This window comes from Andrena cerasifolii, chromosome 9 (genome assembly GCF_050908995.1).
Source record: "Andrena cerasifolii isolate SP2316 chromosome 9, iyAndCera1_principal, whole genome shotgun sequence".
NCBI classification, from domain to species: Eukaryota; Metazoa; Arthropoda; class Insecta; order Hymenoptera; family Andrenidae; genus Andrena; species Andrena cerasifolii.
The window spans coordinates 13,262,003-13,287,372 of record NC_135126.1 but is presented as its reverse complement, the minus strand read 5'-3'; the positions used below and the strand labels follow the sequence as shown (position 1 = coordinate 13,287,372).

Sequence of the window (25,370 nt, the reverse complement as noted above, 5' to 3'; positions counted from 1 at the left end):
TTTAAATTATACAATCTTTACAATAGGATTTATTTTAAATTAATATTTACAAAAAATGAGAGTGTGGTATGTCTATTCAATTAAATTCGTAAACTCATCGAGCACTATATAGATCAAATGATACAAGAGTCCGTTCTCGAAGTGTGTCTACATAGATCGTAGATATAGGAATCGTAATCGGCTACAATTTACAAACATAATAATCACAAAGGCGAGAAAAGACGTTTCTCAGTTTCACAATACTCCCGATGCAAAATAGTGATAATATTCATCTCTCCTCTCGCGCGCGCAGGCAAACACACACACGCACACTCTCTCTTTCACTCTCACTCTCAGTCGCCCACTCTCCCCATCCCTCGCTCTCCCTTAATTTATCTTTATACTCACAAAGAGATTCCTATCGTGTCCCTATTTTACACGTACAGATAAATACTTCACTCGTACGTACTTTGGCGCAACAATTTGATCAGCGAACAATTACTAAACTCACCGTTCCAACGATCGCCGCCCCTGCCCCCTCGGCACGCAGCTAAATTGCTGCTTCACACGGCGTTAAAGCCTTTCGCGTGACCGTCCGGTACGTAGCCAGACTCACGTGCTCTCGGCACACGAATCGCTTTAGCCTACTTATAGGTACCTGGAGATTCGATTTGGCGTGCCTCTGCCAGCGTAGCCAGGGCCCCGTTCGCCACCGGGCGAACCCCGCTCGGCGCGCGGACCTTGCGCGGGACCCTCGACCGGCGACACCGGGCGCTTCGACTTTCCCCGGCGAGATTCAATTCGTCAGGATCGTCGGCTGCATCCCAGCGAATCGACCACCGATATTAATCCTCAGCGTCAGCCTCGCTTAATCCGCGGACAGAGTACAAATAAAGCTCGCTGCTACTCAGCCGTCGCAGAGCCTCGAAACTGTCGGCATCGCGAAAGGGAGAACCGTGCGCGCGTACCTGCGAGGGCGACAGCTTCGAAGTCGCGACGAGCGGAGGCGTGAAGTCGATGGTGATCGATCCCCATCCAATAGGTCCACGCACAGGCCGATTTCGCGCGAATTACCCCGAGAATTTCCGCGACGGAAGCGCGGGGAATCCCGGCAAATTGCCGCGGCCGAGCGGCGTCCAAATCTGTCGGCGCAAATTTCGAAATTATCGGTAACGTATCGGCGGCCCCCGAATTCCCCGGAAGCGGCGGCGGGTGAACGGCACTCCTCTCTCGCACACGCGGTCGCGTAAAATCAATACAGCCGCGGCTATTTCCTAGCATTTCGTTCGTTTCCTGGCTGAGGCGACACGGCTCGCGTTCTTTTTCTCCTCGCGCTCGCCCGCCTGATCGAGCCGAATGAAAACTATCGAACGGAACGGTGGAACCGCGACGTTCCCGAGCGCCTCCCGATAAATAACACCGTTCCTTTTCTCTCGTTCTATAGTTTTCAAGACGATCATCGCGGCGTCGTACGACCTGGCGTTGAGGCACGGCGCGCAACGACCCTTGCTCGCCGCGAGAGGCGCGAGCGCGAACCTGTGCATAGTCCAATAAATGCTCGGGCCCTCGAGTCATGGATTATTCCGTTGTTCTTTCTTTTCTGCTTGAACTACAGGGGCTCCGCCGATGACCAAGCATACGGCATGCTGCGTTAAAGGGTGTTTCGGGGTGCGCGCGAGCCAGCGGGGCGCTCGATACACGCGCAACGACACAACCAGATGATGCTCCAGTTACGGGATACATCCGTTCGAGTTAATTAATTCCCCTCGAACGTTCGTGATTAATCTTCGTGGGAGAACGGCTAATTAACAGGTCCCCGAATAATTGGGCGCTCGGCCACGAGTTTCGGGCACACGATCCTGGAATCCTCCGGCAACGTTACCCAGGTGAACTGTCGCATTTTACTAAACAGTTCTATGACACTGTGAGAGTGATCTACTTCGAGGAGGTTCCCTGGAAAATACCCTTTCAAAGACGATTATTAAACGATCGATCTTTGAACAGGTATACAGTCGCTCAGAGATTTGTCCACGAAAAGCCGTTCGCTCGAACGCCATTGCGCCTGTAATCTTATTTCTCGTATTAAAATCGCCGGTCAAGTGACGTCGACCTAGAAGCAAGATAGTGGCGCTCCCGTAATTACTCTTAATTTGTGCGGAGAAATTTCTGAGCCTCTGCGACTCTTTCCCTTTGTGTTCATGGCAAAGGTGTCCTCAGAAGTCACCCACCTGTTGAGGCGTCTGAATTTTATCGCCAAACAATGCTGGAGGACTCCAAAGAGACTTTTATCGTCTGGTTACGTCACTGTGCTCGTTAACGATCGAGCCGCATATCCGGCGCACGTTGCCGATGGCGAAAACAAAAAACAAGGAATAATTACCGCCGGGCGGCGACAGAAGCTCTCAGGAATGCATCTTCTATATATCGTACCCTACGCACTTCGCGTTACGTAGATGCAAATATTTCGGACAATCGTGTTGTTTTCCACGCGGCCACGGGTACTGTGACAGTGAGGCGCGCGCGTCACTGTCGTCCGTTCCTCTCGCATTGCCGACTTAATTCTCCTGGTGCAACACTCGAAACGTGCTCCTAATTCGTGTCTCGTTAGCGACGGACAAACACCTCGGACAAACGCGATGATTTTCCTCGAACAGGTAGCACCAAGCAACGTACGGATTACATAATTCGCTGAAAGCTCCGAGGATTCCTATAGAATTTCAGAGTATTTAGTACGAAACCAGGCGACGAATAATGTGGAACGTTCAAGCACCATTATCGGTTCTCAGATGGAGCGACACAGAGAATATTATGCGACCAATTTCCTTCCGAGCCACGCTTCCCACGAGTGTCGCATCGGTTCGTCGTATTAGTCCTGAATTAAATTCTCGGAAGATCCTTGGACGGTGAAATCCTCTCCGAAGATCATCGTAATTTCCTACAGATACGCGTTACGCCTATTCGAGGCTCTCGAGGCTCTAACCGACCCTTAACATCCCGCCACGACTAGAATCAAGTGCGATAAAGAGTTCCCCCTCCATTTTAGTGTTATGTGTTTAGTATTATGCTAGGTGCATCGCCTATACGTACGCGCGCGTGTGTATGCATTAGAAACGCAGGGAAGTAGATAGGGTGAAACCGATTAAAGAACTATTTGGTGCTGTCGCTGAAGATTCTCGTCTCACGTAGTAAGGTTTTTGGTAGAAACGCAAGTCCACGAACGGTGGAGATTACTGGGGGGGCAAGATGGTGATTTCCATGGCGATTTTGGGCGAGTCGAACGTTTTTCTGTCAGATCTATTAAGGGTCTGTCGAGGATCGATGGAGAATTGCCTAGTATGAATTGGAGCCGTCCGAGTAAGCGGGGAAATGGTGAAATATGAGTGCTCGAATATTTCGGTAAGGCTGACAAACATTCGGTATGTTCGAGTACTTGAAATAATATAAGAATCCAACTGAAAATTTGCATCTGAATATTTGAAGCGACTGGAAGCAGTGTCTTCGACAAAAAGCAGAATCTAATATAAAAGAACGAAATAGTATTATTTGAATTTAAGAAATTGTTCTTGAAGAGAAGAAATGTGGTACAAGAGACACTGCGTTCAACTAAGCATCACAATCACTCCTTTCAATGCGGCAAAGAATACAAGTTTTATTTAATAACAAAAGTTTCACTGAAATTTCGAATACTCGACCATTTTAAACACTCGGACAACTCTGCCATAAACACACCACGAGCGCATAAAGAATTGCAATTCTACCATTTATTCGCAACCTTACCAAGCGCTGCGAATTCGAAAAAGCGTGGAACAAATGATGACGAGTGTCTCGCGAATTCGCGATGAGGAATCGGCAACGCTCGTTTATCTAAATTAAATCCTGGCTGCAGGCGGCAGGAGGTTCTTACCATCGTGTCCCCTCGAGATTCTCGGTAATATTTCCACGATAACGCGCGTCGGGGCCAGGAAAGAAAGGCAAACGCACCAGGCCCGCGAGGCGCGGATGAAGGTGAGAAACGAGTTTTCAATGCAAACCACCAGGGACCGCAGAAGCGTTGGAACAAAGTCGACGGTAAGGTATAAGACGACCAGGCGGGTGTAAATACAAGTGTGCCACAGCAAATAAGACACCGCGGTGGGCCTCAATGAATTGTCCCGTTCATGTTGAAGCGATCACCCACAGAAAGTCCAAGCGTTTTAAGTACACGTACGTTTTGCCGGAGGTAACCGGGCAACGGACCATATACGAGCAACGCACGTTCGCCGAGCACGCACGGCTTCGTTCGACAACCGATTACGGAGCTTCCACAATCGGGCGACCTTCGATTACTTCATACCCACGAACGCCTTTACGCGATTGGCGAATGAAATCCATCCTATCAAACCTGCCCAAAGTTAACCCCTCGAAGCGGATAACTTGACAGTCCATGACACCCATAGACATATACTATAGACGGAGCGTAAGCTGAGAGGGGTGTGAGATTCGCGGTAAGGAGAGCGATACAGGCAAATCGGGTAACGCAGTGGATATGCATGCCGAATGCTTCCGAAGCTAACCCGACGTGCCTGCATCTGACCTCTGTCTTTTCCCCTCCAAGCCTACCGTCCCATAGTCCCAGCTTCTGCTCCGTCTATGTATGTCTACGATGACACCAGCACCGGGTCAACATGTCGTCCACACAATTCCCCAGATAAGCTCTTACACCAGTAAAAATGTACCCAGTATCCATTCCCGCCAGGCCGAGTTTCGGTGTGCCGAATAATCAAAGATCGCGCACCGTGGAACGTTTTACGCGAAGAAGACTTCGGACGGGTGACTGACTACAGAAATAAATCGAACGTCCCCCCGGAAGTCGTTCGAGAGTTAACAGCAATTAACTAGAAAATTGCAGGCTTAACGTCGTACGTCGGATGCTGGCCGTAATTGATTTATCGCTAGACGACTCGGGCGAAGCTGCTAGACGTCGCGGGCCACTCTATGCAAAGTGTCGATGGATCGATCGGTGGACTAAAACGCGCAAGAGCCAATATCGAAAGCTGCTGCATAATTACGCGACAGTCGTTCGGTGCCGAGTGCCGCATCTGGAGACCAGACACTACGTCGATGCGACTGAGTATAAAGACAAACGACGGCGCGGCGCGCCGTGGCTATTGCTCGAGTTAGTAGCGTGTAATTAACGTAGAACGTATCGGTATCAACCGGCGAGGTGTACGTCGTCAATTATACCGCCGAACGGAATCAATTTCGATCCTGTTCTCGGTAATCGTCCGAGGGTATTCACAGCGGAACACCGAGGATATTGATAATAAATGTTCTAATGCGTATCGAACGTATTTCAACGCGGAGGTTGGCAATTTCTTGCTGCCGCGGTTCGTGTCGATAAAGGAGTTATGAGACAATATAATTTCGGTAATAGGTAGGGGAGACCGGGATAGGTTGTTACGCGGGGTAAATTGTAACACAAGTAAAATCTTTTCAACGACAAATCTGGTATCCCACAGCATGCGAGAGCCAGGGCGAGAGGAACCCATTATGCAAGTTGTAGGGCGCCAACGCAAAAGGGCGCCAGCTGAAGGGGGCGCTAAAAAAACTACTTAGTAATAAAAGAATCCAACTCCCACATAAACAAAATGTAAATGTAATTTTTTTTTATATTGTACTCCGTAAAGGAAAAACATATTAAATAGAAAACCGGTGCTAAAATTTGGGGGCGCAAAAATTTTCTTGCATAAGGGCGCCAACCATCCTCGCGCCGGTCCTGGCGAGAGCTGTTTCACGATATTAGCACCGTCGATTTTAGTGACACAAACGAGCGTTATGTATTCATTTTGTGGTTATAGCCCAGAATTTTAGTATGTAGAGCGCGTAAGTAAATTTTGTCTTCAATTAACCGTCGTTAAAAACCGTTTGAATTTTTGCTTCTTTGCCGCAAACGAATCAGTGCACACTGGTTTATTATAGTGTGTACACGTTTTAGTAATTTGATGTTTAGTTTCTCGTTCGCTGAGATAAAACGCAAAAATTCAAGCTCGGAGTAAATTGTAAAATCTCACTACTTACTCCGCTCTAAATGGTGATAAAGCAAATATGCTATTTGCTGGCACACCGGAAAAAGCTGCTCCGGACGAACAACAGAACAATCGAGAATGCAAAAAGTAGAAAAAATTTATGAAGGCAAAAGTAAAGAAAGCGAAGAAGATTTTGATAGAATCAGATGAATAAGCAGTTATTGATTAACTTATGTATATCAAATGTTTAATAATGATCTGTGTTTTCATTTATATTTTTTTTAGAAACGTTTTTATTTGTGTTGATATTTGTATTTAATAAGTGAAACAGATGTGTTACAATTTACCCCACCTGCTGTTACTTTTCACCCTGGAATTGTAACAAAGTTTCAGATTTGTTTAAGATGAAGCTAGATGTCTGAGCGTCCAAGATTTTGTCACGTACTTACACTGAATGAGTTCGCCACATACGTAAGTAGTAAGTCACGCAAATTATTTCCTGATTGAGGAGAACATTTTCGAGAAAAAAACCGTGAAAACTTTTTTCCTACAATCTACCCCGGTCTCCCTTACTCGATTCGACTAATTATTTGCACAGTTGACTGGAGGAAAGGCGACTTTGGAACCAAAAACACGGTCCCAATTAGGGGCATGGCATTCTCCATGGCCACTACGGAGACGACGAATCTCCTTTTACGTACAATCAAAGTTGCATGGCCGGGTACTGGAGCACTTGGCAAGAAACCGAAACGATTCTCCTTGTTTCAGGTCCTGAATGTAAGAGCCATTTCAGGGCAGACATTTTTCTGGTCCACGACTGATATTTCGAATATATTCGCAGAATTTATAGTTTCTCTTAACCCGTGCCGTTTCTACCAAGCGAGTACATTCGGAATATCACCTGTGACTACCCAAGTACCGCAGCTAAAAAGCCTCTGTTTTTATTCTGAGAAGAGTAGGCTGCAATTGCAAAGAAATATCAGAATTCTTCTCTATTTCGCCGCGATCCTTGCGCGGAAAGACGACTCTGCGACAGAAGATATCCGCATACAGGAGGTGAAACCTCTCCTAAACCGTTCCTAAGTGACTGTCAATATGTCCCATCGTAATTGCACACGGCTCCTCAAATCCCGAGAGAAATTCCGATCGTTCCCCGGCTCAGGAGCGAAGCATCCACACAGATATCGATGATCGATGGCGCTGCCCACGCTCCTGTCCCCGCATTTGGGAGGGAAGATTAACGAGGCCAGTGAAACCGACGGTCGTCTCGGTGGCGACGAAAAATCCTGCGGGCGACTCCGCCGCCTAATGAATGCAGGTAGCCTTCAGAGGTCGAGCCATTGTGTTCGCCAAAGCAACGAACTTCGTCAAGGCAAACTGCTTCGCCCGCGTGGACGCAAGCCACGAAAGTCTCTCGCCTACCTTGCGCTTCGTTCATCGGAACGCGTCTCTGTTCCGAGGGGATCGACTCGTGTGCACACCAAGCGCGACGCAACAAACAACACGCTACCAGTTCGGTACGTAGGTACATACGACGATATTGCCTCCAGACACGCGTTAACTGGAACGCGAAAGACAAAGAGCCTGTAGCATCGACCCTCCCAAGTGTTCAAACGCGCCACCCACCCACCCACGGGAACAAGCTATTCATCCCCAATTAGTATTGCCATCATACACCTTAATTCGTACCCTAAGAACCCGAAATGATACGTGGGAAATATCCTGCCTCCATCGTTTCACGTTCGTCGAACGCCTCGTCTATAATTTAATGAAATGTCTAGCACGATATGTAGCTCGTAATTCACGAGCCCGCCGTTGGGGGGAGGAGCGTTCCTTACAAATGGAGTGGAAAATGACCACGCGCGGTTAGGGGGCAGCCAGGGAAACTCGCGACCAGGCGTCCGCGCGGAACAATTCGACGGGCAAATTCGGGAACTCCGTTGATTCGATCCCGTTCGCTGGGGAATTTCTGGGTTGCTCGAACGGGAGAATATTCCACGCTCGCGATCCCATTCCCTGGCAGATAGAACACGAACCGCCTTGGCTTCGAGTCGAAGCCGTGCGCAGCAGATAGTCGCTGCTTAAGTTGCATCACCGTACTAAAATTACGCGATACGTCAATTGAGTGTTCGACAGATAGAGAGCGTCCTTACTATTGCGTTGAGTTATCGCAGGCAACAGCATTTTTTTTCCGCAGGATCGTTAGCTTGCTGGGATGATCGTTAGTTTGCCACGGTAAACGTTAGCTCGCTTGGATACTCATTATCCCCCGGGCGTTTCATGACCGAGGAGCGTCTTAGCATCCGAGGAGACTATTCCTTTGTGTAATAACACTTGCATCCCGCCAAAGATGGAGGATCCTCCTGGGTCGTATACTCCGGTGGAAATCGTTACGAATCAAGCAAGCATGGATCGATAATCATTGCTAAGACGCAGGGCGTGGTCCGCTTGAAACGCAGGCTTGTAATTGTACTTCTGAGAGAGGAATTGGTGGACGAACTGGGACTTGCCTGGGGAGAGGAACTTTTTAACCCTTAACTGGTACACTGTTTTTTCAAACGTAACTGTTATCTTGGGGTCGTGGCAGACCCCAAATAAAAAAGGACACAGAGATTTGTAAAGTCGACATTAGATCAACCTCTATGAATACCTATTTTGTTCGTAGGTAATGTATAAAATAATAGATACGTAGAAAGTTAGACTGTTATGATCAAATTAATTAGAAATTCAGTTTACAAACTTAGACAGCCAAGTGTTTTGCAGCGAACCTTGCGTGCTTGGGGTCATGACTGACCCCAGGATACCAGTTAAGGGTTAAGTTCGAGCGAGCAAATGATCCGAGTGCGATTAACGACCTTTGGCTGAATATTTGTCTACTCTTTTTTAGGAGCGCTGATGTGCGAATTCCTTCGCTTATCTTACAGCATGTGATGCTGAAATTTGAAAATTACGTGATGTAGAAATTTGGGGAGAAATTTATTGCAAATTTATTGGAATTATGCGTACCTAAATTATGGTTGATCAATTCTGTTTACCTTCCCCTGTGAATTCCCTACGCTACTTATCCAGGCTTACTTATTACACAATCGCACCGAGATAGGGAAAAGAAACATTTGATAAGCGACAGTAACTGTACAATCGTAACGAAGAAAGAAGATAAGGATCAGCTGGGATTTAGAATGAAATCGTGTTCATTAATGTCAGAGTATTTCAGTATCTTTCTGCACTTCATATCTGTGTGTACTCTAGAATCAAGACGATAGTTTACGAAGTGTAAACTGTTATTATAAAATTTAATAACATCTACGAAATCGGACAAAGTTCATCGATAAGCAGTTCACTGTAGCTACACAAACCTCCCGTATTCCCACAAATATTCCCAACAGCGCTCAAAAGCGAAGCAAAGAGATCCACAGAACTCCTCGATAAACAAAGTTCTCGTTGAAATAAAATAAATAATTTTGGAAAATCCTCATGCGACTGGAACCCTAACCGAAAGTTTTGTCCAGACTAAACAACCGTGTCATCCCATTCAAATGTTTAATTTCCTAATTAAATATTTAACGTTAATCAGGGGACACGTTTGTCCTTTGCACCTACCGATCGCTCGTTTCATGCGTCACGTATCGATCGTGTAGATTTTCGAAAGGTAATCAGCGATATTGATTAACGTGGCACCTGCCGAGCGCAGGCGGCTCGCTCCACTCGACTCTGTGATCGCGAGGATGATCGAGATACCGGAACCAACCGACGATTACCATTTTCAAGAGACGTTCGCGGGGTTGCGTACTCGAGTGCACGAGAGGAAAGCGCGGGCAATGTATGAGATAACGGGATTTGTTCTCGTCGAAAGACGACGAGAGCGGTTATCTGTTATGTCGGGACGAGTGCCGATGATAACATCTGGCAGAGGTTTTCTGTCCGCCTCCGGTTGCTCTGGTTGTCGGATATGTTTTAGAGGACCAAAATAACAAATACGTGTTCTTTTGTTTTAGACGGTTTGCATTTTTAGGAGGGGAAACCACCCCCCAAAGTTCACAAGAAGAGGTACAAAGTTACTATTGTTAGTTTAAAGACTACTGTAACAGTGTGTTGAACAAAACCTGATTCAAATTTCATTTGCGTCTTAATAAAATTCTTAAGAAACCTCAGAGATAAATCATTTTATGATGACTGATTAGTGGTTAATCAAACTTTGAACGAATGCAAAGAAAATTCAGTTAAATAATACTTCAGATACAGCTCTAAATTGCCACCATTATTACAACTACCCTCAATGAGAAATCCGCCCTTTCAAACTGCTGGGAATATTTCTAACAACGATGAATAATTTATAACGGAATCATTTATGTTTTGAATTTTCAACATATAGCGCCAGTTTATTACTATTGCATCCTCTTGAGCGTATAAACAATATTTGAAAAGCCAATGACTTTTGCTTCCTCATTTGATAGAGGAAAAAAAATGAAATTCAATCATTGTTTAAAATTCAATAAGCTAAAATTAAATTATGGGGAAGAAAATGTAAAAATTTGAGAAAGCCAAGTGCCAATGAATTTTTCAGAAGTTTTCTTTTGTGCGAAACGTATATATTTTTCATGAATACCTACCACTTTTGTGACAAATATGAACCGTAAGGTCTCCGGTAATATACATACATGTATATTAAGGGAATCGTTTCGTGAACTGTATAAATCTTGTAAAAAATTCGAAGTAAAAATTCAAGTTAAAAAGGACTAATGGAATATTTATTACTTACAATAATGTAACTGGGTTCGTGAAGGCTACTTTCTCATTGAGCAGGATCGCGAAGTAGTCTTTGCTTGAATTCTATAAGCCCCTAGTACGCAGACGTAGTTGCCTAATTAGGGGTGGTTCACCCTCAGAAGTGACGAGAGGTCATAAAGCCACTAATCTGTCATAAAATAATTTATGGTCTAAGGTTTCCTAGAGAATTTTATCAAGTAAAAGTTCAAGTCCCTTAAATGCATGTTTAAACGATTACGGGCAGTTCACCACCTGATAAGGGTGTCTGACGACAAGAACATCGCCCATACAGCAAGTTATGAGGCAAATGAAATTTATATAAAGTTTTATTGAACACAATGTTATAATATTCTTTAACCTAATAATAGGAACTTTTGTACCTGTTCTTATGAACTTTGAGGAGTGACTTCACCCCCTAAATATGCAAACAGGCCAAAATAAAGCATACCCGAAAACCAAAGCAATCGGAAGACATCTGAATGCCTCTCCTGAGAGCGACTATCGGGAGCACAGCCACCGACGAGGAACGTCGGCTGGGAGGATCTAGCCGAGTTAATTCACTAATCACGCCCCTTCTTGCGCGCTTTAACGGCACTAATCGTACGAGTCGGAATTACTTTTCAACCGAGATTAAATCACTTCACACTTGACACGAAGAAAGGCAAGTTTCCATCGAGAACACATGCCTCGAGTGTGCAAACAGCGAACTAAGCAGCAACTGCATTGATTTTTTTCAGCCACTATATCTAACCTCATCCACTCAGTTTTTAAATTCTGCCGTGGTTAGATTCTTTTTTTGAACCACAAAGAACTGGACCAGCGCTCTAGTGGAACATGGCAGCCACGTGTCAGGGTAGGACGGCCGAAAGAAGTCATACAGAGACAAGAAGCTTATTTCTATTTTTGTAATAAGCTTTCGTATAAGCTCTTTCCATGAACTTTATTATTTTATAAGGTAAAAAATATACTAAATTTCATTGTCAGATATTGAAGTGAAATATTTGTTCCACTAGAAATGGAAAAGTTAATGAAAATCTGATGTATAGGCATGCGACTCTTCTTTGTGTCTTTAGCTACTTGATTGAAATTTGCAACAGAAATTTCAAACGCTCAGCAATGGTAAAAGGATAAACACTATTTCCGTCCAGCCCAAGAATATAAAATCATCGAAACATCTCGTGCAATATAAGGCGCACTGTGAATACTGCAGTGTGCGAACCATAATCTTGATACTACGACTATCTCTATTACAATGCAAAATATGCTTCGCGTTACAGGTGAATTAATTGGAACACGACGCCGTGTGAAATCTTTTTATCAACGTTGCACGCTGCATTGCGTAATGGCGAATGCTAAACAGAATCACACTCCAGGCAATTCCTAGTTCTGAATGAAGTTTTCCTCTCGATCGCATCATGCAGCAGAAAGGAGTTTCGTTCGTTTCGCGAACTCATTCCTGCTGGATTCCTTTCGTATTCGATCATTTATTTAACTACCGAACTGAAGGAGGCAAAGAAACAGCAAGCGGAGGAAAATAGTCCGCCCGGCTGTGGAAAATACGAGGTGCCCTGCCAACTGGGCGCAAAGAGGGGGAATAAAAATCGTTCGTAACGACAACCAGCAACTTTCGAAAGATTGCATAACCAAGAAACACGCGAGCCTTTGACGACATCGAGAAAAAGTACCCAGCAAAATATAAAAGAACGCTCGATAATTCGAGTGTTGCGCGTGGTCGGAAAAATCCCACACGATTACACGGTGCGCAGCTAATTTTATGATCCGTTTGCGCCAAGAGCCGAGCAATAAAAGCGAATTTATAACAAGTCGCCGTGTCCTGTTTGCGACAGCCCTAATCCTACGCCAAAATGGCATCCGCCAGGAAAGATTGCCCCAAGTTTGGCGCTACAAGATGTCTGGAATAGTACCCAACGTCCAGGGTACAGTGTTAACCAGCCACGACGGAACAAGTCCCACCACTCCGCCAACAGTTCTGCCAACGCAGAACATTTGATCAGCGAAGTTCAACCGCGTGACCATCTAGAAACTCCGTGCCCTGCTGGCGTCATTAGAGCTTCCAGCCCCGTCCAGAAACCGAGACCCCAAGCCAAACAGCGGATAATATTCCTAACGAAGACGAAAGGATTCCGGCTGCTGGCAAAACACGATGACCTCGCGTACATCTCCACTTACGTCAAACGAGCATTCGGCCCTGACCAAGTGTTTGTTGGTTACCGGTGGTAAACGGCGAGGAACATGTACACAATGCGCAGCCACTTTGAACCTAGCAGATGACACACGGCGGACATCAAACGAGATCTGCGCGCAGACAGAAGATGTCTGGGTTATGGCCGCTGAGTTAATTGCATGGGCGAGGATGAGGAATTCGTGGCTGTAATCAGCAACAGCAGTTTTAAGCTTCGTGGCTGGGTTCGCGCTTCTTGGAGAAAAACTCTAAGAGTGCAGGGACCGGATCCAGAGTGGATTAAGGAAATCTTTCAAGCTGATACACTGGCACCGTGCACAGAGAGAGATTGCATTTCAAGCGAATGGTGGAGCATGTTAAGCAAATGGCATTACAACAGCGGCTGTTAAATCATCCTGACACGGGTATGAGCACACCTATATGGTACAAATGGTTGCCGTCAGAGTTAATAGCTGTCGTGGACGTCTGGCGGGTAGTGTGTCTACCTCGATCGAAATATGGATCATGACAAACTCGGTTAACATCGAGGATGCTAGAACTGTATATAGGCGTGCCTCCCAGTCTGTGGAAAATCAAGAAACAGAAGAGGTGGACCTGGTCGACAGTGCTGTGGACATATCCCATGTTACAGCGGCACTTGGACACCTGAACCAGCACGTCCAGCGTGGAAAAGGTGTCCAGGGCCAAGCTGGGATACCACTTAATGTGTGGGGAGTGTTAGCACTGCTGTCCAATCTTTAAGCTTGGGATAATGCAGACTCCTCAGAGATCCCCTTATGGGACAGACGTGGACGACGATGAGGATAACTTGGGGTTATTTCTAACGTGGCATCCCTAGACACGAGATTACCAGCTCCCCTTGTGTCCCTTCTATCCTATTACAACCGAACAATCAACACTGATATTGACGATTCTTTTCATTATTCCCCTTTTACTTGCAATCAGCAGATCGTACTCGATATTACTCTATTCCTTGCATTTGTGGATCTATTCACCGCAACTTTGTTCCTTAGCCAACCTCGGTGATCTTCAGTAGCATAAGCTCATCCTTGAAGTGCTAATCAGCCCGCCAGATCCCCACAGCCGTGCGTGGGCACAACAAAAATGAGCTTCCAAGCGTATAATTAATTTATTAAAAGATTGATCTTGGTTGGTGTTGCGTATAATAGGTTCCGAATTGTGTGTCAGTTTCTTCCTTACGCTAATTAATGAGAGCACAATTAGCTACCCGACATTTCAATACCTAAAGGAAGGACCTTTTAGCCAACACGATTCGTATTATATTTGTTCCAAGTGTTACCAGGTGGTAATGATATTCTGCACTGTTTATTAAGCTTCTCTTGAATTTTTCCGCGCCACGTCCGACGCGATAACAATCATCGACCGCGGAATCTTTAGAAGAATCCTTCGCACACTGCCAGTTATTTCTGAAGACCATCGCTGTAACTGTCGTGCTCGTCTTGTCTCAAAGTAAATTGATCGTTAATAGCCCAATCGTAACTTTTACGACCGTAGTCGACATAGAACGTCTTATGTCACTTATACCGCTGTACCGTCAAGATCATTATTCTCTTTAATTCTGTCTCGTCGTTCGTTCCTTCTCTTCATAGAGACTTTGATTTACTTTACACGTCCTGCTCTCTCGTTCCGCTCACATTTACTTCATTATGAATCGACGCGTTCGGTAATTGCCTCCCCCTGGTACAAAACGACATTTACGATCACAACATCTGGCCGAACGTAGCTTTTAAGTGGCATTCCCGATAGTGGCAGAAGAAATACGAACTGAAATAACGAGCACTATTTATTTAACTAGGTCGCTTCTCGAACAGAGACACCTTGACTGCATTGAAAATTTATATCTCAAAATAATTTCAGGCGAATTAATTCTGTTTGTATTAAATGCGAGGCATGATTTACTGCATTATTTATTGAAATTTTGAAATGTTCGTGACGGAAGAACTAGTCTCTGCCAAAGAGAAGAGATTTCTTGAGAAGAGATGGTTTCCCCCAGTTAACAAGTTAGATAATAAAGAAAAATTGCCAAGGATAGTTGCAAGTTTCATATATTATTCCTAAAGGATATGGAAATTCGCCTAAAAAATCTCGTCGACAACAATATGAGAACAACAAGTAATAAAACAGATGAAACTCGTATTCCATTGAAGATACCAGAGGAAAAGTAAATTAGTAAGATTCGAAAAGAATGCGCCCAAGGTATTTTAGCGACAAACTTCGAAATTAATCGAAAGGACAATGCAAACGCTCGAGAGAGTAGCTGGAATTCTAAATGTAAATTAACCATGAATCCCTGATCCATCATAATAGTCGGCTCTTTATTATTGCGGATTTAACGGGTAGAAAGCGCAACGCCCATCGATTTTCGATAGGGGCCCTCGTCAGAAGAAAGAACAAAGGTAATATCAACTGCCGTTGTGTTCGGTAGTTGATAAAACTATGATGAGAGGAAAATTTCCAAGTCCGCATATTCGCTGTTCTATATAGTTGCTGTTCGATATTATCGAGTACCCGTAATCTCGTTAAAACGTCGCGGCGATGGCCGTTCTGTCCCCTATCTCGAACATTACTTCACGATGGACGAACTTTCCAGTGACTAACAGGATGAAATTATTCTCTATGTTCGCGAAGAAATTTTAAATAAAAAAAAGTAAATCTCCGCCATGAATGAGGAAAATGATAACCGTCCGTTGTGGAACTTGGTTGGGAGAGACATTGGATCGCTTTAAGAAAGATTCTCAGAAATTGGCACAGAAGTGGAAAGTTTTATAAAGCAGTAGCATAGAAGCAAGGAGAAAAATTAGGGTAACGATAATTGCTGTCAAGTGTTGACACATGATATTGAGAGCAAATGGGTCTCTATAATTTGGGTCAAACTATGCTTTAAATTTGGAATACTCTACGCTCTAGGAGTTTTTCAGATACCTAGCTATTTTTAAGACACAAAGTCAACTCAAGTGTCTCGTATTACCGCTCAACAGTAGTTCAAAATGCTATCTTATAAAAAACTATGGAGCTAAAATAATCGCAATAATTCTTCTATCTCAGACCTGGCGCAAATAAATATTCAAGATACTTTCAAAGTAATCGTTACACGCGCCGTTAATCTAATAAACTCTACTAAGTAGTACGTTAACCCCCTCAGTAGACACAATTTTAAAACCTTTCCACGAAAGTACCAGTGCTTTAAATTCAAAGAATTATTATTACTCAACCAATTAGCTGATTCGCGTACGATACAAATTATTAAATGGAATTAATCGAATCGTCACATATTTACTCGTAGAATTAATTCCAATGTATAAGTGTCAGAGTTTACCCCCCAAAACAATTATCAAACGCCACTGCTTCGCAGGATTAATTGCTAGTATTGGGCTAGGTTCGCTTCCTGCGCAGTGTCTGAATAAAATGCAGCCATGGCAGCGAGAACGTTACGGCCGTTCTATTCTGTGCAACGGCATTAATGGACGCTGAAGGCGAAGCGTCGCATGACAATGGATGGGACAATAAAATAACGCAATTGACCGATTTCCATGAGCGGAATTGCACTTGATCTGTGTTCGATAAATAATTAATTCCAATTCGAGAACTTAAAAGCGACAGGCGGAAAGTGGCCGCTGGCCGTGGTCTCGAAACCATCTTCTTCGCCACTATCGCCACGCTATCATTTATCTGCTCGTGGACAATAATCCGAAAATTGTTTTACGGTAATTGACCCAACAGTTGTCGCGTGAAATTCTTTGTGCATTTTACACTTTCAGCTACGCGATTAAACGAAATGCTGTAAGCCAGGAATGAAACCTTGGTGTGGCAACGGTGTCATAATGGAGGAGTGGCGTTTCGAGACGAGCTGCCGCTGCTTTCCCGATAAATTGATATCAAAGAAACTGGTGTTTGTGAATGACGAAGCTTGGTATTGTAATTAAGAACAGATGCAGGCTTATAATATTTGCAGAGTCTTGGAGGCTCTATCGGACTCGAGTCTCGCCGCAACGCCGTCTTGATCGATACGTTTCAGGGCAAAGGTAGACACTTGTACACTCGAAAAAGAAAACAACAAAATCTTCGCATCTCTCAACGAGTCCTGCGTAGGAGCTATTAAACCTTCGTAAAGTGGTTGATTTTCGTTTCATTGATCTGAATCTTAATAGTAGTGACGAGTTCAGAAACTTCGATTGATAGTGTACCTACTCCGTTATAAATTAATCTTAATAGCAGTCGCGAGTTCAGAAACTTCGATTGACAGTGCACCCACTCCGTTATAAATTAAGCCTGAACTGAGAAATTCTTAGAACCTACTCTACGAAAGAATCTCTCGAGGAAGGAAAAAGGAGGCTCCTTCGCGGGTAATAGAGGAGCATAAAATAGATGCTCCCCGCGGCGACGAACACGACCGTCTACAGAGCTGGCAGACAAAAGGCAAACGTAATGCACTAAACACAAAGAGAAACAACGCGTTATTACCAGCATGCATACGTTCGTAACGGATGCAATTTACCACTTACGATGCGAACTCCAGCGAAGATGATTTTGATACGACGTTACGTAAGTATTTACACGCGCGAATATTTAAATTCATAATGGCGTGGATGAGTAACGATTGGGTAACGACCGATCGGTGAACCGGCAGATAAGCTACTTATCGAATGGAACAGTGGTACGTAATGCGGCGAAGTGGAATCGAACTGAAAGAAGATCGTCTATGCGGGTACGTGATCGAAAACGTCCTGTGCGAGATTCACGATAAGAACTTACTCGACTGTTGCTACTCTAAACAATATGGTAACGCTATAAGCACAGTGCAAACGATTACTTACGACTAATATTTACAAGAAAAATCTCTGTCCACTCGACGCCTAAATCGCTTGCCATCGAAATCAAGTGAAACCATCTTCGATCGTTTGTACACAGATATGTATGTATGTCTGAACACTGATTAGTCTCCGGCGTACATAGTGCTCGAGAACAGTGATAGTACGTTTTTAGAATTCACAACAGGTAACCACTCGAAGAGGAACGACCACCGTGTCCACAGAAATTAACAAGACAAATGTCTTATCTATTGATAACACTCAGACGATAGGCTCGTGGATGTCCTAGGGCAGTTACGAATAATCGTAATCGAGATGTGACCCACTGCGCGAAACAACCTTTAGGTACAGGCAATTGTCTCGCATCGAAGACCTATAAATCAGGGGAACAGTACGGAGGGATAATCTTTGCGTTAATACCGCTCCAGTCGCGAAACGAACCGCGGTGGAAGTCAATAGGAGATGCAACTATGCTTTTACGCGGATCCAAGTGTACCTAAGGCAGTGCAATACTCGCTAAATTTAGCACATCCAGGCGCTATGATATACGCCCGAGATAAAGCGAAACTTCCATGAATGAAATCTTAATGTAGATCGTAAATGTCTTTAACAGCTTCGAAGCGTACAACGCAATGCCAAATGAATCACTTGGATATTCAATGGAAATCTTATTACCCCGATAAGATTGAATTGCAGGTAATTTCAGAGGAATCAAACGCTTCCCCTTTCAGAGGTACCGACGGAAGGTGGGTTGGCGTAAGAGAGTAACGCGCAAACCTTTCCCACATTACCGCATGCTCGGTTTCATAAGAAGAATCTTGCAGCTGGTGCAAAGTGAAAAATAAAGAAATAATTTCATGAATCGATAGATATCAAACACCTCGCCGAACCAATCAGCTCTCGCACAGAGGGATTAATTAAAAGGTTCGCTTAACCACGACACTATAGACACATCTCCACTGAGGGACTTTAAAGAAGACCAAGACCTTCATTATCGAGCAGTTAAGATCACCGGGAATATCGAAGACCATTGAAATGTCCGGCTCGTGTCACGAGCAGAGCGTGTCGAAGTTCGCTTCAACCTGCTCCAACAGACACCGACTACCTTCGAGTTTCAATGCCCCGCCTACTGCGTCCGAGACCAGCGGAATTCAGTCAAGTATGAAACATACTGGACAAGAAAGATTCTTACGGAACTAAAATTAGATCTTTGGTACAGAGCAGAACGAAATCCTTGCACGAGGAAGCCTGCTCAGATGCGGAGAACCACCCGCGCGACGATCCTGCATGCGTCTCGTAATTGAGGGAGGATCCGCGACACCGAATCAACTCGCCTTTTTCCAGAATGCAATTTCAAGGAGATTAACGACGGAAGGGGAAGCGACCGTGGTGCTGTCGTATCGCCGATACCGACACAAACGTCACGCCGTTACGTAGGCATGCAGGTAGAATGTTAGCCAAGATTTGGCGATCACTAAGGATAATCCTCTTGGCCGCGTAATAGCTTGCCAAGAATTTCGCGTCTCTTTGTCTGGCTTCCCGGCCTAGCCAATCGTCCTCTTTGTTTTTGTAGCATCGCAGCGTGCGCAAACGAGGAGCGCGCATGGCAGGAAAGAGGTATAGACATCGGCGGAGGATGTAAACGCGACGAAAAGAATAGACGTCGCTGTTTCGCTTGACAATCTGCGCCTGTGTCGCGATCAGAGTGACATAACTCTGCCTCCCAAGCCTGAGATTTTGGCGACCTGTGCAACCAGGAGGCCTTCGAAAAGAATCTATAAAATCGCTTATGTAACGTTCTAAAAAGATCGCTTCCAACGCCCCTGCTAGCAGAAGCACGTTGTCTCCGTGATTGCAAGATTAATGGTGTACAGGATGCTCCATGGTGCGCGCGAAAAACAAGTGATTCGTCGTTTAAAAATAACTGCAACTTGTGGAATACGATTTCTTCGTACGAGCCTCGGCTGTGAACAAAAAAGGTTCCGATGATCCGAACTGCGTTTCAACTAAATTGACTCTAATCAATTAAATCGAGCCCGAGTACAGACCACTGTGTTCCCTGTGTCCATATAGATTTGCATCTGATGCTTGATACGTGTAGATTTAATAAAAAAAAATGTTCCACCTTTAGCTCATCGATGACCTATGCACACAGAAGGTTTTCATTTCACAAGCAAATACCAAGTAGAATAATATTCAACGATAGAAGCGAATGGGAAGTCCACAGTGAGGCCCATTTAATCGGAACTCGAATGAGATTAACAAGCGTACAGCTGGGTGATCCTTTCAAATCCGAAGCCTCCTACGAACAAAGGCTCCCGCTGCACTCTGGGCACATTCTCTGTGGAGGAATCACTCCGTTTTCACTGTTACCACGAATTACGGCACAGCTTGTAGACACGTGGCCACTTATTACGCGGAAAAGTGAGTCTCGCAATGTGATTTTACTTGTACTCCTCGCCGCGTTTTCTCTTTCCCCCTCCCCCGTCCATCCTTTCTCTTTTTAGCTGCAGCTTCGATCGTTAAAGTCTCGTCTCGTTTGGAAAGGGGGCGAAGCTGGACGAGAGTGGGAACCGCGGTAGCCGACTGATTTTACCGCAACCTGCACCCATACATTTATCCCTTCCCCTAGCCCACCCCGCCCTCTTCCCCGCCAACCCTATCAACAATCGAATGATTGACCGAAGCCTTGACCGAGCCGGTAAAAATCGAATGGAAACGACGCTTCCTCCCTAACCACCTCGCGCCAGCATTCAACCGCGCGAATTCCCTGCCGTGTATTTATAATCGAGCAGCCCTTCGCTGTCGATCGCATGAGAGACAACGGTGAGTTTCGTAACGCCCCATGTGTACGTACTACTTCGAACGTCCGCGTTGGACGCGCCGTGTCTACTTCGTCGTTGAATCGATTGCTCGTTACACGATCGACGCGCGTGCAATCATCGCCGCTCAGGGTTGCCAGGGTCGTTGATGTATTCCCTTAATTAGCGTTGTTTCCTTAATGGTCATTGAATTCTACCGTACCGCCGGGATGTAAGTGTACCGGAGAATGATGCCGTGTCCCGTGTACGATCTTGAAGGAACATTTCATCTAAGAAACGAAGGGAACAGAAATGGACAAGCGCATCTCTAGGCAACGTTCCATATCGCTGCTGCTACTGCTGCTGTCGCTGATTGTTTCTCTCTCACTCTCTCAAACACGCACGCATGCACTCTCTCTCTCTCTCTCTCTCCCTCTCTCTCTCTCTCTATTTTTCGTTATCACCTTTCCACACAGGGAAACAGTCTTCCAACGATTTCGATCTGACGTGTCTCTATCGTTCGACGAAACGCCCCGTTTTCACGCGTGAACGTGTGCTCGAATGATTCTCCTTTGGCCATTTCTCGACAGTGCGACTGTACACTCTATCTCTATTCTTTCAGCTTGTACAACGTTCATCAGGATTGTCCGTATGTTTACATTCCGTACTAAAAGTGCAGCTCTATATAAAAGATAACGTTGCTCCTTCTGCGTGCAGCAACTTAAAAGCGATGAATACTCTTACAATGTACCTATGTACGAACGCCGGTGGTCCTTTATTTAAAAACGTTCGAAAAACGAATCCTCGCTCGCTCGTACTCCGTCAATCGTATCTCCTAAATACTCTTTTGCCTTCTTGAACCCCCCCCACCCCGCCCTCCCGTAGCCTCTTCTCCTCCTCTCTCTTTTTCCCTTTCTGTACCTTTTCACCATTTACGTGAAGTACAATAATTCAACAACGAGCATCTGTAGCCAGTATATAACGAGTATTTTTTTTATAAGATTCACAATATACTATAATAAAGATTTCTCCCTCTCTTGCGTTCTCCCTCAGACACACGCGCGCATACACTCTAAACTTTCTCTCCCTCTCTCTCTCGCTCTCTCTCTCTCTCTCTCTCTCTCTCTCTACCTCTCCCCGTTTCTTGGATGTTGTCCACAGCGAGCGATCGATGAAAAACGAGTCGTATGTATATAAATGTTACTCCAGCGGAATAATCTGTGTGACTGACACACACGACTAGCGAATTAGAAATACGAGTCTGCTTCGCGGCGAGGAAACCCCTCTTTCACGGCGACGAAAGTAGATGCTTGTAAGGACAACTGATGCGAACTGATTGCTGCGTGTTGGCGTATAGCGTACTAACGTACCCTCCCTCGCGGCGAGTCTTGCTCTTTTTTTCAAACATATATAGTATGCGCTAAAAGAGGCAGGACAATGAAGAAGAGGAGGGGCGCGGTCTAGAGAGGGGGGGGGGCACCTTTGGGAAACATTCATATGTAGATATATATATATACGTATATATATGATGCGGATACGCTATTTTTATGTACAAAATAACTCCGGACAAGGTGATGTCTCCGATGTTAATAAGAATTATCGAGAGCAAACTTTACACAAGCCTTCTCCGTGGAACCGGATTAATAAAGCCATCTTCGGGGACACACACATGTACGTATATCTATCTATCTATCTGTGTATATATACATATGTATGTATATATATACATATATACGTATCGTCCTTCTCATACGTGAATATGCTTGTCAGTTACTTTGACTCGAGAAACAAAACGATTCTCACATGTAAAAAGTAGTGACATGGTGGTGGTGATACGGTGATGGTTTGGTGTATCATGATATATCTGTGTATGCAACAACCGAAAGGTAGTTTCATTAATATAGTATATATCAGTTTCTCTCTCTCTCTCTCTCTCTCTCTCTCTGCTTCTTTCTTTCGTTCTTCCTTCCTCTCTATCTTATTCTCTCGCGCGCGCCATTACTCATCCTCCCTTCGTATATTCTCTTCCTCAAGAAGTTCGGACACAAAATATAACAAACCGCAGAATCTGCCATTTGCTATACGATATACTATCTTCTTTATCCTTCCTTCCTTCCTTCCTTCCTTCCTTCCAATCCCATAATCCCGTTGCGTTCTCAGTTAACTTTGCTCTGGAGCTTCCCCGCCAGCACACAAAATGATGCACGCACGCAGAGACACACATACGCGTACCCATATTCCCTCCTCTCCACTTGCATACATGCATCCTTTCTTACACCTTCGTTCTCGCCCTTTCGGTCTACCGCTCAACCCAACCCAACCACCCCCTGGGCCGCCCCTTCGCACTCCCCGCCCGCCATTCTCTCTAACCCAATAATCCATCTTACTTCATCTATCTTTTTTTCTCGCTCGAAAAAAAGTGACCAACGAGTGGATGAACCATCATCGCGTACGAACAGACACGCGACACGTGCATCTGTCCCCATATCCGTGCGGGCATTCAGAACTCGGCGAACTCCTTGGCGCACTTCTCCGTCAGCGAGATCCTCAGCGTCTCCTCGTCGTAGTCGTCGAAGTTACTGGTATCCCCGGGCCCCTTGCACTTCGGTATGAACGGGGCCTCGATTTTCTTTTGGAAGACTGCTATCCAATCGGTACTGGCGAACCACTTGTGACCCTTGATGTCGTTCACACCCGCCTTCAGGTTGCCGTACCTCTTGGTGAGGTCGATCTGCAGCAGGTTACGCAGCAGGTCTTTCAGGTCGGAGCCGAAATGCGAGGGGAACCGTAGCTTCCCGCCCACGATCTTCTCGTAGATCTGGATCGGCTGGTCGGCGAAGAACGGCGGGTAACCGGCGGCCATCTCGTAGACGAGGACACCGAGCGCCCACCAGTCCACCGCCTTGTTGTAGCCCTTGCTGAGAATAATCTCGGGCGCGAGGTACTCCGGGGTTCCGCACAAGGTCCATGTTCTGCCCTGCACCTTCTTGGCGAAGCCGAAGTCGGTGACTTTCAGGTAGCCCTGAGAATCGATCAGCAGATTCTCCGGCTTCAGGTCCCTATAGATTAAGTCGAGGTAGTGAAGATACTCGAACGCCAGTACGATCTGTGCCGCGTAAAAGCGCGAGTGCGGCTCCGAGAAACGGCCGATCTTCCGCAGATGGCTGAACATCTCGCCACCGGGCACGTATTCCAGCACCATGTAAAGGTACGAGTTGTCCTTGAAGTGAAACCGCAACGACACCAGGAACGGGAAGCTGATCGCCTGCAGTATCTTCTTCTCGTTCAGGGTGTGCTCCACCTGCTTCAGCTTCACCACCTTCTGCTTGTCCAGTATCTTCATGGCGTAATACTCCTTGGTCGGCTTGTGCTGCACTATCATGACACGGCCGAACGAGCCGGTGCCCAGGGTCTTGATCCGGTCGAAGTCGTCGAGTGCGGCGGTGTTGGTCGGGTTCTTTTTCCACTTGTCCTCGAACTCCTTCTTCGCCTTGTCGAGGAACTCCTTGACGCTCTCGGCGGCGTCAACCTTTTTGTTCGCGTTCGCGGTCGCGGCATTGTTGCCCATCTTAGCTGCGGCGCTCGTTCCAGAGCCAGCCACGGCCCTACGCAGCTCGAGAAGTTCCAGAAGACTGCTTCTTCGTCTTCGTTTATCCTCGCCCGCTGCCGAGCCTACCAAGGCCCCGTCAACCTCCGGCCTCTTCAGAATTTTTGCAGAAGGTCCGCGTACTTTTACGCGCTACCCCCTGCACCGGTCCTACCGATAACCGTCCCTCTTCCTCTATCGTCCTATGCGTACCGTCCACGAAGCACCGCAACCCGTACAACACGACGCTCGCCAATGCTTGGCCCTTACGAGACCCACCACACGACGTCAGAGAGGGCACTCACACTTACGCAAGAACAGGGCACACGCGCGCACCGCACACGGTGGATACACTCTTTTCCGCGTACTATCCCTTCCCCTTTCCTTCAGTTCGATTCACTCGATCGGGAACAGACCCGCCGCGGCCGGCTCGAACCTTCGTGGTCCGTTAATCGCACGACAAAAGCGAGACCGAGCGATTTCGCGCGGAGAAAATGGGTCAGCATTTAATCCTCGTCCGCACCTCGCGCCATCTTTCCTGTCAATTGTACTAGCCCGTCTCGTTGTCGTTCACTAGGTGCTTCGTGTCTCTCGATCCTTCCCTTCCTCTGCCGCACGTTTTATTCCTGTCCTCTCCAACACCCGTGCCTACCGAGCACTTGCAACGACGCCCGTTGACGTGCCCGTCTCCCACTTGCTCGACGAATCAAAACACTACTGCAACACACTGGTTGATTCACAGTGGAACGTACCGAGCGACAGAATCGGCAGGCTAAAGAAGACGACAGTTTAAACGAGGGTCGAACGAGGGTCGAACGAGGCAACAAGAACGACGTTAGATTTCGATCGTTCTCAACCCTCGGTGCGCTTACGAAACGTCGTCTGCTCGACTTGCTACACCGCACGCAACACCGCAACTTCTACACTCGGATACGTGTTAAATGAACATCGCGAACGGTTATGTGCACCGCGTCTGCTAGCCACAGGGAAGCAAAGTACGCGCTTTCGCACTGGGAACAACACCAATCGTTTTACTGTACTCGCGAACTGACTTTTAGCTAGCGTTCGAACAAAGCAGGCGGCGATAGCGGAGACAGTCGGTACCGTTCCTAAAGATGGCGACGCGGCTCTCTCCGCTCGTTCGTTCGGGATTTCGCACGGATGCAAAAATGACGAAGTGTCGCTTCGGGAAGCGAGAGA

General features: G+C 46.0%; 1 protein-coding gene across 1 annotated transcript; it reads right to left on the bottom strand.

The window, feature by feature from the left end:
- On the bottom strand, positions 1-25,370 carry Pka-c1 (Protein kinase, cAMP-dependent, catalytic subunit 1). The gene is made up of 2 exons (XM_076819773.1): positions 21,716-25,370; positions 1-21,675 (listed from the first exon to the last, which is right to left on the bottom strand). Exon 1 carries the CDS (start codon positions 24,150-24,152, stop codon positions 23,085-23,087), a length of 1,068 nt encoding a protein of 355 aa, XP_076675888.1. The 5' UTR covers positions 24,153-25,370; the 3' UTR covers positions 1-21,675; positions 21,716-23,084.